The following is a 14,134-nucleotide window of genomic DNA, read 5'->3' on the forward strand; positions in this document are numbered from 1 at the left end:
CCTCCTCAATATTTTTTTGACTCACTATCAAGTGGCAAACTTTTTTTCTTCAAATTAATAGAACATCGATAGATTCGATTATTTTTTCCAATTTTTTCCCCATTTTACTTAAATATCTGTTTATATTGTTCATATATTGTTGTCAATATACTAAATTTTTTGAGACTGTCGTACAAGTGAGAGGTTCTCACATCGTATTCAAACTGGGAAGCAGGTAATGGAAAATTGACGACCGTTGCAAGAAAAACATTTTAGAATGCACTTTTATTGAAAAAGTCTTGTTACAATAAAAGGTGGAGAAGGAAGGTAGTTTGCTGCCCCATAAATAGCACATTGCTTTAAATCACACGGACTTTCACTCCATTCATATCGTATGCCACCAATAGCATGATGACTTAAGCTGCAATTTGATGTATCCAAGGTTATACTTGATGTATCATGACTCTTAATTGGTGCATTGGTCCAACCATAATCATGTGCGTATGCATGACAAACTTTATGAGATAATGAACAGCATATCTGTAATAAATATTGAATTTGAACGATGAAAGATTTAAATATTGTTTTTAACTTTTATTGATAAAAAATATATTGTTTATACGTCAATTTTGCTAAAATTGTGAGACATTTTCAGAGGCGGATCTAGGGGGGAGCAGCGGTCCGCCCCCGTTTTGGTAAAAATAATTCGGTGCTTATATAAAGAATCACTGAAGCGTGACTAGAGAGGTCCCCCTCTTAGTTAGTCAGTGGGCCCCCACTTGTGAAAATTTCTGGATCCGCCACTGATTTTTATCAATTGAATTAATTGGAAGCACATTCAACTTGACTTTTTAAACCGTCACGAATCTTGCTTATTTGACATCTGATTAGTGAACAGTTAGAGGATTTAACATTCAACAGACAGCTGTCAACTTTCAAATCGTCCAAAGACTAGGAATTTTAAAATTTTAATCTGCCATCAACTCCCAAAAGCAAAGAAATTTAGTTATCAAACTTTTAAAGCTGACTCATTGCCGAATGCTATACGATGACACATAGTTGCTTATATCAACACCATTTGGATTGTGATAGACCGTTGTCTCATTGTCAATCATACCTCATTTTTTTTTATTGTCATAAAGACTCCAAAATGTATATACAATCCGATGGTGTTTAAGCTTGAGTGTTTAAGAAGTTAACCTATAAAATTCATTTTCTAGCGTTGAACATAAAGATCTTAATAACTCACTTGGAATCCGTTTGTGTTTCTTACATCAATGGGCGATCTTCCATTGTCGTATTCTATCGTAAGAGTATTGCTATCACGATGTAAGGTATATGATGAAGGATATGGACCCTGATAATCAATTCCACTTCTGTTATAAGCAACTGCTAAAGCTCCTAAAACTAAACGAGCTGCTACATCATGTTTCAGACGAGGATGAATGCTGTGAAAATTAAGTTTATGTAAATCATTCAAAGCAATTAATGGCGTAAAAATAAAACTAGAGGCTACAAAGAGCCTATGTCGCTCACCTTGGTCTATGTGAATATTAAACAAAGGAAGCAGATGGATTCATGACAAAATTGTGTTTTGGTGATGGTGATGTGTTTGTACATCTTACTTTACTGAACATTCTTGCTGCTTACAATTATCTCTATCTATAATGAACTTGGTCAAGTAGTATCAGTGGAAAATGTTAGTAAAAATTTACAAATTTAATGAAAATTGTAAAATATTGACTATAAATAAATTCTTAGGGGTCAATTGACCATTTTGGTCATATTGACTTAATTTTAAGTCTTACTTTGCTGTACATTATTGCTGTTTACAGTTTATCTCTATCTATAAAAATATTCAAGATAATAACAAAAAACGGCAAAATTTCCTTAAAATTACCAATTCAGATAGATCTTGACCTGATAAACAATTTAACCCCGTCAGATTTGCTCTAAATGCTTTGGTTTTTGTGTTATAAGCCAAAAACTGCATTTTTTCTAGCCATGGCAGCCATCCTGGTTGAATGGACGGGTCACCAGACACATTTTTTTAAACTAAATACCCCAAAGATGATTGTGGCCAAGTTTGGATTAATTTGGCCCAGTAGTTTAGGAGGAGAAGATTTTTGTAAAAGATTACTAAGATTTACGAAAAATGGTTAAAAATTGACTTTAAAGGGCAATAACTCATAAAGGGGTCAACTGACCATTTCGGTCATGTTGACTTATTTGTAAATCTTTAATACTTTGCTGAACATTATTGCAGGTAACAGTTTATCTCTATCTATAATAATATTCAAGATAATAACCAAAAACAGAAAAACTTCCTTAAAATTACCAACTCAGGGGCAGCAACCCAACAACAGATTGTCCGATTCATCTGAAAATTTCAGGGCAGATAGATTTTGACCTGATAAACAATTTCACCCCATGTCAGATTTTCTCTAAATGCTTTGGTTTTTGAGTTATAAGCCAAAATCTGCATTTTACCCCTATGTTCTATTTTTAGCCATGGCGGCCATCTTGGTTGGTTGGCCGGGTCACCGGACACATTTTTAAACTAGATACCCCAATAATGATTGTGGCAAAGTTTGGTTTAATTTGGCCCGGTAGTTTCAGAGGAGAAGATTTTTGTAAAAGTTAACAGACGAAGCCGGACGACGACGACGGACGACGGACGCAAAGTGATGAGAAAAGCTCACTTGGCTCTTCGGGCCAGATGAGCTAAAAAAAAGTGTATAGACATTATTCCCTGTGCATACTTATCTTCCTGAATATTTTTCAATATATCAATTATCATCGACTGTTTCTATATTGACCATGGTAGTTTCGAAATTTGCTTAGCTCAGCCCAACCAGATCCAAAATATATTTTTGTCTGAGTCAAAATATCTTTTTTTAATATTTTTTTCGAAGCTATCACCACAATATCTTTTTTCATCAAGTGCGGAACAGATTATTTATTTTAGGAAAAAACCATACCCCCTTGAAATTAAATGGTTGTTTCTTGTAGGCTATTGTCTATATACCAGTCAATTACCAATTTGAAAAAAAAAATAGTAAGGTTTGGTAGAATAGTTTCGTTTGGAGAAAAATAACCTGTGACGGGTGTTCAAACAAGGATACAAATACTTACTGTCCACGTGGTGATGCATAATCGGGGAGGTCTAATGCAACAGCCATAAAGACATTCGTTAATCGATCATTTGGAACTCTTCCATGATTAGCTGTCTGTGCCCATCGCACTAGTGGAAAGCTACCTATTGCAGATGTATTTCTATTCGGTGCTAACTGAAATTAATATAATCACGAACAGAAAACAAAATATAGATTTCAGCTTTAAATATCATGCATATTTCAGTAAAGAGATCATTGTTAGGTGTCATTGTTTTTATCGATTATTTAAATTTTCACTTTTGCTTGAAATAATGTTTGTTATGCATGAGGGAAAACACTCCAAAATTTCCAATCCTGCAAAATTTTAGAAAAATAATATTTGTGTTCTCATTCAATTACTTGGGTAGTTTATTTGTATTTTCTTACCTGCACAAATCCGAATGGAAACATAGCATCAACAGTTTGTAGAGAAGCAGAATGGAACTTAGAGCGCCAATCGTCTATCATTGCTGGAAATCTGCATGAGTAATCAAACGCATTTGGTGAATTAGCTTCTCCTATAAAATCATTTGATGTCATATATGTTCAAGAACATGAAGGGGATTAAGTAAGTAAGTAACAAAAAAGCATAATACCCCATGAATATTGAGTAAGGAATACATATGTTCAACATGAAAATCCCATAAAATACAGAGAAACAGCTAAATTGTAGCGATATTGTTTGAGAATAGAAAATATGATGTATGTGTTAAAGAGAAGCAAAGCGTCGACAGATATAACAGATAAATATCTACAGGACAACATTGAATTCTATAATTTCTGTTTTTAATATGAAATAAAATTAATAAAAACAGTGTTTGGCCTTCAAGGATAAAAGTGATAACATGATTTCAAGCAAAGCATGAAAACGAGGCCTGCATTTAATCAACTTGTTACATGTCTATTGCTCCACCCTGTTTTTATTGTCAGGTTGCAGGAGATACATTCCTTATTATAAATTAAGGAATGTATCTCCCTCATGTAAAGCTCTAATTCCTTCCACGGATTCGGCTATACTTTTTGGACCTTTTGGATTATAGCTTTACATCTTTTATATAAGCTTTGGATTTAAAATATTTTGGCCACGAGCATCACTGAAGAGACATGTATTGTCGAAATGCGCGTCTGGTGCAAGAAATTGGTACCGTTAATTTTATTACTACCACTGGGTCGATGCCTCTGCTGGTGGACTAGTAGTCCCCGAGGGTATCACCAGCCCATTAGCCAGTACTTCGGTACTGGCATGAAAATACGGATTTTTTGTGTTATTAAAATTTGCAGTTACAAAAGGATATAAATTATTATAAATTAAAGAATGTATCTCCCTCACGCAAAGCTCTTGATTCCTTCCACGGATTTGGCTATACTTTTTGGACCTTTTGGATTATAGCTCCATCTTTTATATAAGCTTTGGATTTAAAATATTTTGGCCACGAGCATCACTGAAGTGACATGTATTGTCGAAATGCGCATCTGGTGCAAAAAAATTGGTACCGTTAATTTTATTACTACCACTGGGTCGATGCCTCTGCTGGTGGACTATTAGTCCCCGAGGGTATCACCAGCCCAGTAGCCAGTACTTCGGTACTGGCATGGAAATACGGATTTTTTGTGTTATTAAGATTTGCTATTACAAAATGATAGAAATTATTATAAATTAAGGAATGTATCTCCCTCATGCAAAGCTATGATTCCTTCCACGGATTTGGCTATACTTTTTGGACCTTTTGGATTATAGCTTTTCATCTTTTATATAAGCTTTGGATTTCAAATATTTTGGCCACGAGCATCACTGAAGAGGCATGTATTGTCGAAATGCGCATCTGGTGCAAGAAAATTGGTACCGTTAATTTTATTACTACCACTGGGTCGATGCCTCTGCTGGTGGACTATTAGTCCCCGAGGGTATCACCAGCCCAGTAGCCAGTACTTCGGTACTGGCATGGAAATACGGATTTTTTGTGTTATTAAGATTTGCTGTTACAAAATGATAGAAATTATTATAAATTAAGGAATGTATCTCCCTCATGCAAAGCTCTGATTCCTTCCACGGATTTGGCTATACTTTTTGGACCTTTTGGATTATAGCTTTTCATCTTTTATATAAGTTTTGGATTTCAAATATTTTGGCCACGAGCATCACTGAAGAGGCATGTATTGTCGAAACGCGCATCTGGTGCAAGAAAATTGGTACCGTTAATTTTATTGTAACATGTTAAATACCCTGTCTATACGTCCGGAAACTAGAAGTCCTTGTGAGCTTATGTTTGTTTTGAAACCTCCCTGTCTTTAAAAAGTAAAAACTAAAGAAAAGTCCTATCAAGCTTAATGATTATCGGAACTACTTCAAAACCGATTTATTAACAATTGAGATATTATTTAAAAATGTTTTTTAAAGTTTCTTTGATTGGTAAATGCTTTTAAATGTTGTAATGATTTCAGAAAATTACTTGTTACATGTGTTAAATAGTGCCTGATAATCTGTTTGTAGAATAGCAATTGTATAAACGAGTCTAAATTGAAAACTACGTTCAAATCTATGATTGCGTTGGATAAACACCGCAATTTGTATACGTGTGCATGTAAAACAAATTTCGTTGCAGAAGGGTCTAAAAACAGCACAAACAACATGTTCCAAAAGACCAAAAAAGTGAAAAAGTATATTTAAACAAAACGCATTTGACTAACACGTCGAACAACTGAAGTTCTTTAATCCTGCTGACTGCCATTGGCGATTGCCGAATAAAATTGATCACAAGATGTAACAAAATGGATCTTAATATAAATTTAATACTAAACAGAAAAAAATTAACTTGTGGCCACGATGTTATGCCACAAACATACGGTGTCAATATTTTTTTAGTACACCAGATCCGGATATATATATATATACAAGAACACACCCGTGATATCGCGGGTCCGTGACTGAATTAAAGTATATAACTATGCGCAAGCCTTATCTTATTATAAGTAAGTGTCATCTGATAAAGTCATGCCGATTATAAGATACACAATTTTCTCTGCTTTCAAATCTTTCTGTTTGAACCCGTCGAACTGGAACTTATCAATTATTGGTAATATTGATTATTTGGAAAACAAAAGGTCCTGGAATGGAGTATTTTTTAATCAACAGCATAATTGTCCTATATTAGTTATAAATAAAGTTGAATTCTTTGATTCGTTGTTTTACGTCATGCCCGCTAACAAATTGAAACTTATTTTTAGTCCAGATTTTTAGTATTCGTATTGTTATCTTAGAAAGTCTTACGGATTAAAATACTACAATAGGTAACAATTTGACAATTTAGTAGTGTCAACCCTGTGATTATGACCCGTGTATATAGCATATTAATCCTGAATACACCGTTTGGTGGTGCGCCTGTCAGATGCGGAACGTACAGATAAGGTAATAGGTAACAGGTGATTATACTATTAATATCGGTATCGGACTCGACCCGGAACTTCCTAATTATTGGCAATATTAATTACGTGGAAAACAAAAGAGCCTGGAGTGGTGTAATTTTTAATCTACACCTTTGTACTATATTAGTTGTATATAAAGTTGAATTCTTTGATTCGTCGTTTTTACGTGATGACGGCTGACAAATTGGACCTCGTAATTTTAGTATTATAGATATATATACAAACTTTCGGTGTGCATGTGTTACATTTCCTCGTCAGTTTTAATCTAGCGGCGTACTACAGTACATGATATATAAGGCATGGAGATGTTATTGTTACAGATCAGCTCAATTATCTATAGTAAAGGATCCTACAAATTATTGCAAGATACAGACACAGAAAATAATTATATTAATAAGTACGTCTGAGTCAGTGACAACTCTACAACAGATTTATCCATCGGATTACCAGCAATGATGGTGATACATGGCTGTGTACATTATGTATATACAACTCGTCTTAAACATCAACCCAACAATGTTAGATCTGTAGATTTGCTTTCGCAATTTTTTTGTTCTTCCCTCGCCGGGATTCGAACCAATGCTACTGAGATATCGTTGCACCAAATCGCCTGCACTGTAGCCGTCCCGCTAGACCACACGACCACCTGGGCTTCACAAATAATATATATATATTAATATATAAAGATACTAGAACAACCTTTTATGTAAGAAAATAAACGAGCGATTGACTGAGTTACATACGATGAAAAGTGATATCTTTTGGTAAATGCTTTTAAATGTTGTAATGATTCCATAAAATGACTTGTTACATAAGCTAAATAGTGCCTGATAATCTGTTTTAACTAAGATAATTGTAGAATGTATACATATCTTTTAATATATAACGATACTAAAACAACCTTTTATGTATGATCGACAGAGTTACATAGGATAAAAAGTGATATCTTTGTAGAGTTGACATATTAAAAGTATTTTAAGGGAGTTCTCAATTTTGTTTAATGTTTAGAACTTTACACAATTGCACAAAGCACAATTGCAGAAAAATGTTATTTAAAAACTTATACAGTCACAAGTAAATTTTAAACATAACATACGCAGTGTACATGTACAACCTACTTCTTTCAGTTTTCTTTTTTAATAACACATACAATTTTAATTTTTTTATACCTTGATACCAAAGGGCTCCATATATTGTAGATTTTAGGAAAGGGTGAATCATACCATTCCATAACACGTTATTAGAATGTTGATTAACCGGCGATCTGAAAAACAAATCTGATTGATAGACAGTGACATACGTTATGCATGTGAATATGAAGAAAAAAAAAAACAACTTTAAAATTCTGAAAATGATTTTTCTAAGAAGAAACGAGTGGGTATTAAATACATAAAATCAATAATCTAGACATTTACTAAAACACTTTGGCCACGTAAAATGTATATATTCTTACGGACTTATGTGTCTTTGTGTTGAATTGCATTTCTGAATAGCATCTGTTGACGACCATGCTTCTACCGGAGTACCGCCCCAATCTGACTCTACCAATCCAATAGGATAACTAACATGAGATGATAAATATTTTCCGAAAAGCCAACAAACAGCTGAGAAATATTTGACAGAAGCTGAAATTATATCATTTTCAATTAAGAAATTTGTAGGATTAGTAATAAAGCATTTGACTTGTTAAAATGATACATACAGTATCCGTGCGACCCGAGGAAACACGACTTATATGGTGAACAAGATATCCGAAAAGCGTGTTCGACTTAAAACTGTATTACCTCAAATATCAGTACTTTGAAATTATAACTTACATGGAGTCTCAAAGAATGGACTTCGTTACTAAAGAAAAATACTAACATTTTTTTAGAGAGATATAACGGATACAACGTGGAACTTTAATCATCATTGATAATTTTAACTTAAAAAAGAAGGAAATAATAGAAACGATTTGTCGACAACAAAGTGCACTGCAACTTGTAAAATATAATCAAAAAGTAAACCCGTTTACAGTAAAGCGTGATTGTGGCCCAAAGGAATCGATCACAAAATGTTCTTGTGTCAAAAAAGTAAGATCACAAAAACACTGAACTTAGAGGAAAATCAATTCGGAAAGTCCATAATCACATGGCAAAATCAAATAACAAAACGCATCAAAAACGAATGGACAAGAACTGTCATATTCCTCACTTGGTACAGGCAAAATTAGTTTATTAGAATCTGTGTGCAAATTGTCAGAATTTATAATTAATATCAATAAAAAATGTAAATGTCTGCGCTATTCTGCACGTGCTTGTGATTGAATTGAAGTTGAGAAATGAGTATAGTATACTTATAAAGTATGAAGATAAAAATAATTGTAAATAGAGATGTGTCGATAATTTGGTAAGAGATCGAGTAGTAAAATAGGCATACCTGTTTACCTTCTTGTTGTATCAGTCATATAATTTATACGTGTTTCTCGTTTCTCGTTTTTTTTTTTATTTATATAGATTAGACCGTTGGTTTTTCCCGTTTGAATGGTTTTACACTAGTAATTTTGGGACCCTTTATAGCTTGTTGTTCGGTGTGAGCCAAGTCTCCGTGTTGAAGGCCGTACATTGACCTATAATGGTTTACTTTTTTAATTGTTATTTTGATGGAGAGGTGTCTCATTGGCACTCACACCACATCTTCCTATATCTATATAAGATAAAAGATGGAAAGAGATGTGAAAACGGGAAAAATTGGTACTAAAAAAATCAAATAAATCGAAAAAAATAAGGATGACAAAATCCCCCTATTTCCCCTAGGATGGGGATCTTAATCAATGTAAGTTGTGCTATTACGCACTTATCGTATGAAACCAAGAAACCGATTCAAACTGGATGTAGTGTATGAAAGGCAAAGGGGTCAAAATTCTCACATTGTTATTCTGGATTAAAACTTTTGTAACAATTTTCATGTAACTCTGTAATTTAATATCCTAAAATACTTATTTTGTAACACTGAAACTCTATAATTGTAAGTTCCTATTAGATGTTTGGGTGTATTTGTGGTATGTTCATTTGGAATTTGGAATGTGAACATTTGAAATTCGATTTTAGTATATTGATAAATGGTATCTTGCATTTTTTGTTATTTGAAAATTATTCTTGTTAATTTGCTGACGTGCATCGAAATACTTTATTTTATCTGAATATTGGATCTAAATTTACTCATAATCAACATGTGATCGTTGGTTCTTATTTCATTTTAAAACTTGGTATGTAAAAACCTGAATACCATGAACATATAGTTTTTCAATTCATTAAAAGTTCAGTAACTTTTAAAAATAATTCAATGCGTATGCATTTTCTCAATCAAGTTTAGATCTAACTTAAGAACAATGATTTCAAAGAATCGAAGGTTCTTGAAATCCTATAAACAAATTTATTCATACTTCATTAAATTTTGTTTCATTTTTTTCACTGGATTTTTCTTCAAGTGCCAATTTTGTTAAACGAAAATGTAATATAACATTTAAAGTAAAAACAAAAGTACAAAGTCCAAAACTGGCTTATACACATTTTCTTATATCTATTATATTATGTTGATATCGGGCAAATACAATGTTCATGATAGTTTTAAAAAAACATTCTGAGCAACCCGTCAAGTTGGGTCATTGGTCCATTTTTTCTAGGTGTAAAAAGTCAGACCTGCCAGAAAACAGATAATCAGGATACAATTCACATTTTACAAATACAAATTACAAATTACAAAAGCACATATCACAAAAATACTATATAAAAAGACCTATGGAACATCATAATTAGAATTAGAATTACAGAAGTAGAGAGTTTTAAAGTCGGAGTTGACCCTTTGGCTTTCCATAACAAACACATTTCATTATTTTGTCAATGTTGCTTTGTGAAGTTCAAATAACTTAAGTTATCGACAAAAATTATGATTACCGCTTCATATTACGTTTGGTATTACACCGACTGAACATATGTTTGCTAAGGGAAACAACTCCTACACACGGTATCTTTGCCTATCCAAAGCAGGTTGCAAATCCATTATTAAAATTACACTTTTAGACCTTTACATTAATCAACAAATTCATGTTGAGCGTATAACAGTTCTATATTTACCTGATGTTGGCAATAGCCATTGTTCACCTATATTTCTCCTGGTAAATTCTGTGAGCGGAGTTGTTGACAAACGTGGTTTAGCTTTAAATAATCTAATATCCTGGTGACTTGCAGTATCCATGACCTCATCTGTTGCATTAGCGAGCTGCATAACATATTTGAAAGATATTTTATGAGTTTTATTATATTTGTTTTTATACAATTTAATAAATTCTTCATGAGAGTACTTAGTTGCCATTGTTTTTAAAAAAAATTAATAAAATATGATTACAATGAAAAAATCTATGTATATATTTTTTTTATCAATTACCAATAGCATATTATTTGTTTAACAAATAGGTTATGTGTACTGTCCTATGTTGTTTTACTTGTTCGTTTTTATTCTGTGGTTAGCATGTTTAAATGTAATATTGTATTTTTTACTTGTGTATTTCTCTGTCTTGTATGTTCTTGCATTTATTTGTACTGTATTCCTGTCATATAATGGTGTCCTTTTAGTGTTATATTTAACATTTTCAATGAAGTGCGAGGTTCGGGTTGCCACAAAACGAGGTTCAACCCACCATTTTTTTTCTTAAAATATCCTGTAGCAAGTGAGGAAAATGGCAGTTGTTATCTTATAGTTTGTTTCTGTGTGTGTTGCATTGCCGATTGTTTTTTGTTCACTTCAGTGTTTCTGTTATTTAAATCTTTTTCTTTTATAATTGATGAATTTCCCTCTGTTTTGGTTTGTAACCCCGATTTGTTATCTCTCAATCGATTTGTGACTTTCGAACAGCGGTATACTACTGTTGCCTTTATAAAGACATACTCACGACAAATTTATGAACTTTCTTTTAAATGTCGCTTCAAAAAAAATGCCTGTTTCCGTGGATGAAAAAAACAATATTTTTTTTACTTTCCACATGTCTTTTTCTAAGCCGTGTATACGTGGTTTCAGTATTTTACCATCAACAAAACATAACTTTTAACAAGCACTAATCCCTATATTCTATCGAGCTGATAATAACACTTGCAAAAATAAAAAAAATATAAATTGGTCGAACGAAAATAAATTGAACGATTTGAAATAATTTCCTCAATTTACAAAGCTTCAAAGACACATTAGAAATGTATGAAGAAGCCTTTAATCTTAAGCTACAACTGTTTTCTTTTGTCTAAAACCGCTACTAATATTTCATTGCCTAAAAATATTATGAAAAGAATTCAATTAAATACATATTAACGCTACATAAGGGTAAATAATCGAACCTCCAAATAATTTAGTAATCAATCAGGATAAGAGTGAATGTAACTTGTAATTTCGTACAAATTTCATGCGTTTTGGATGCTTTTGTCAAATATGGAACACACTGCCACTGTTTCATATCTAAACTTTGCTGCAGATTTTGCAGTAAAGAAGATCGTGTTTCCACTCAAATACCGCAACGCAATTCAAATTCCTTTTCTAAATTGTGCATATCATAACATTGACTTCGTTTACCTGGCCTACTGTAAAAGCCATATTACTTTGCCCTGAGCACAACCAGACATCCCCGAACCATACATCTTTCAGAGTTATATTTCCAAGTGTTGATGAAGCAGTCAACGTGTAACCATGGTTTCCCCCAGGGTTATGTACAACACCTTGCCAAATTCCATGAGAGTCTACTGTAATACTTCCGCTGTGTTGATCGTCTAGATACAAATCAATCTTATCACCTTTTTTTGGAGAATGTCCCCATACAGATGCACCACGAGGTCCTCTTTGAAGTACCATATGGTTGGCGTAAAATGTCGAAAACGAAAAAGTGACTGCCCTTTCTGAAATATATTTGATGCATGTTGAAGCGAATTTTAATTACAAGTTGAAGGAACTTAAAATAATATCAATTTTTCAAAATTTCTGTACAGCCACGTTTAAGAGACCCATCTAGGTATTTTTCAAATTAGTTGTACTACAATTTAGTTCAGGTTAAAAAAGCAGTTGATTTTATACCTCATTTATATTTTTTTATCTTTCATATAAAATGTTCCAACTAAATCAAAATAATTATTATGAAACTATTTATATCACACATAAGATCAGAATTCTGTTAAGCTACATCAATGCATTGATTGTTTTATACTTTTGTAGTGGTTCTCAAAATCAGAAGGTCGATAATGCATGACTTGTTGCCCTATTTGTTACATTATGTTTTGCCAGATATAATATACAGTTCTTTGCTAATTCCCAGTAGCTCTTAAGTGAACATTTGTGACGTAATCGACATATTGAAAAGGATTCCACTCAGGTTACATGCTATATTCTACAGACACAGTAGCTAAAACACCATTATCCTACCTTACCAATCTCATACTCCTAAATGATAATTCCATATCAGTGGAGATCGATATCAATTTTAAAGTCTTTGAATTGATCATTGCAGGTCGTCGAACACTCGACCACATGCAATCAAAATAAATAAGCAGATAGTTCTACATCTCAACTAACACAAATTTAAATACACAGTACAATGTATGTCTAAATCAATAATTAATTGATTGTCCATCTTGTTCATATAAAAACGTACTTACTTTCATACCCACTGGTCAAGTTTAAGACCGAAATGATACTGAAAAAGATGAACCACTTCATAGTTTCTTTGTTTCTGACCACGACTGGCTTCACTTTATTTAGTCCAATTTTGTAACCTTTCGAAATTATCAAGATAAGAAACCGTTATCACGAAGTAACAGTACATATGTCCCTTTCCTGGGTTTTGTGAAGACTTATTCACTACTCTGCTATCGGTTTCGAGCTTTTTTGGTGTTTTGATGCTTCGCCTTTTTTTTTTTTTACACCAGACATAAGTTCTGAAATGACTTATTATAAATGGTATGCGAGGCCTTGCATGTTTGATTTGTGTTTTTTCATGTACTTATATAACCCAAAACGATACTTCATTACTAGTATATGTGGGACTTGATTTTAAAATATGTGGCCGTTGATCAGTTCAGGACATGTATCGGAGATTCAAATAATATTAATTTTAATGTACATCAGTAAATATGATATGTAGCATTATACATTTCCCAACTAATTGGTATCGAGAGTTTGTAGCTGCTACTCAGACTTTTTATAACGTCACCAGTGTCTGAGTAGAAAGTTGATGAACCAGGGTTATGTCATATAACGTCTCGTCATGTTTACTAAAAAAAAGTTCATTGGAAAACACCAAGACCTTCTCGATACATATTCCGTATCAACTTCACAAATGATACGCGATAGTTTTTTGAAGAATAGATTCTAAGTACTGACGTTGTTTATCATCTTAATAACGTGTCAAAGTATTCTTTTATTTGTCCTATTGAATAGACAATAACAATCAAAACCATGGAGTAAACAAAGACTCGCAAAACCAAAGGACATTTACAGCAACAGTTATAAATAATAAATCAGAAACAAAACGAACTCCACTAAAAACCGGGAGTGAAATCAGG

General features: G+C 32.9%; 1 protein-coding gene across 1 annotated transcript; it reads right to left on the minus strand.

Annotated features, from left to right (window-relative positions):
* Positions 1–249: 249 nt before the first annotated feature.
* On the minus strand, positions 250–13,380 carry LOC143079762 (sialate O-acetylesterase-like). Its single transcript, XM_076255344.1, has 9 exons — positions 13,229–13,380; positions 12,156–12,475; positions 10,673–10,817; positions 8,011–8,182; positions 7,727–7,821; positions 3,522–3,652; positions 3,115–3,269; positions 1,229–1,427; positions 250–519 (listed from the first exon to the last, which is right to left on the minus strand). Exons 1-9 carry the CDS (start codon positions 13,287–13,289, stop codon positions 265–267), a joined length of 1,533 nt encoding a protein of 510 aa, XP_076111459.1. The 5' UTR covers positions 13,290–13,380; the 3' UTR covers positions 250–264.
* Positions 13,381–14,134: the final 754 nt, after the last annotated feature.

Source organism: Mytilus galloprovincialis, chromosome 1 (genome assembly GCF_965363235.1).
Source record: "Mytilus galloprovincialis chromosome 1, xbMytGall1.hap1.1, whole genome shotgun sequence".
Classification (NCBI taxonomy): domain Eukaryota; kingdom Metazoa; phylum Mollusca; class Bivalvia; order Mytilida; family Mytilidae; genus Mytilus; species Mytilus galloprovincialis.

What these genes read in the sequence shown, in the direction of transcription:
- LOC143079762 (XM_076255344.1), bottom strand. Translation starts at nt 13,289, where the DNA reads ATGAAGTGGTTCATCTTTTTCAGTATCATTTCGGTCTTAAACTTGACC. An exon ending in ACACAAAGACACATAAGTCC is followed by an intron (nt 7,822 to 8,010) that starts GTAAGAATATAT and finishes TTTGTTTTTCAG; the next exon opens with ATCGCCGGTTAATCAACATT. An exon ending in TGGAGCCCTTTGGTATCAAG is followed by an intron (nt 3,653 to 7,726) that starts GTATAAAAAAAT and finishes ATGATTTTATAG; the next exon opens with GAGAAGCTAATTCACCAAAT.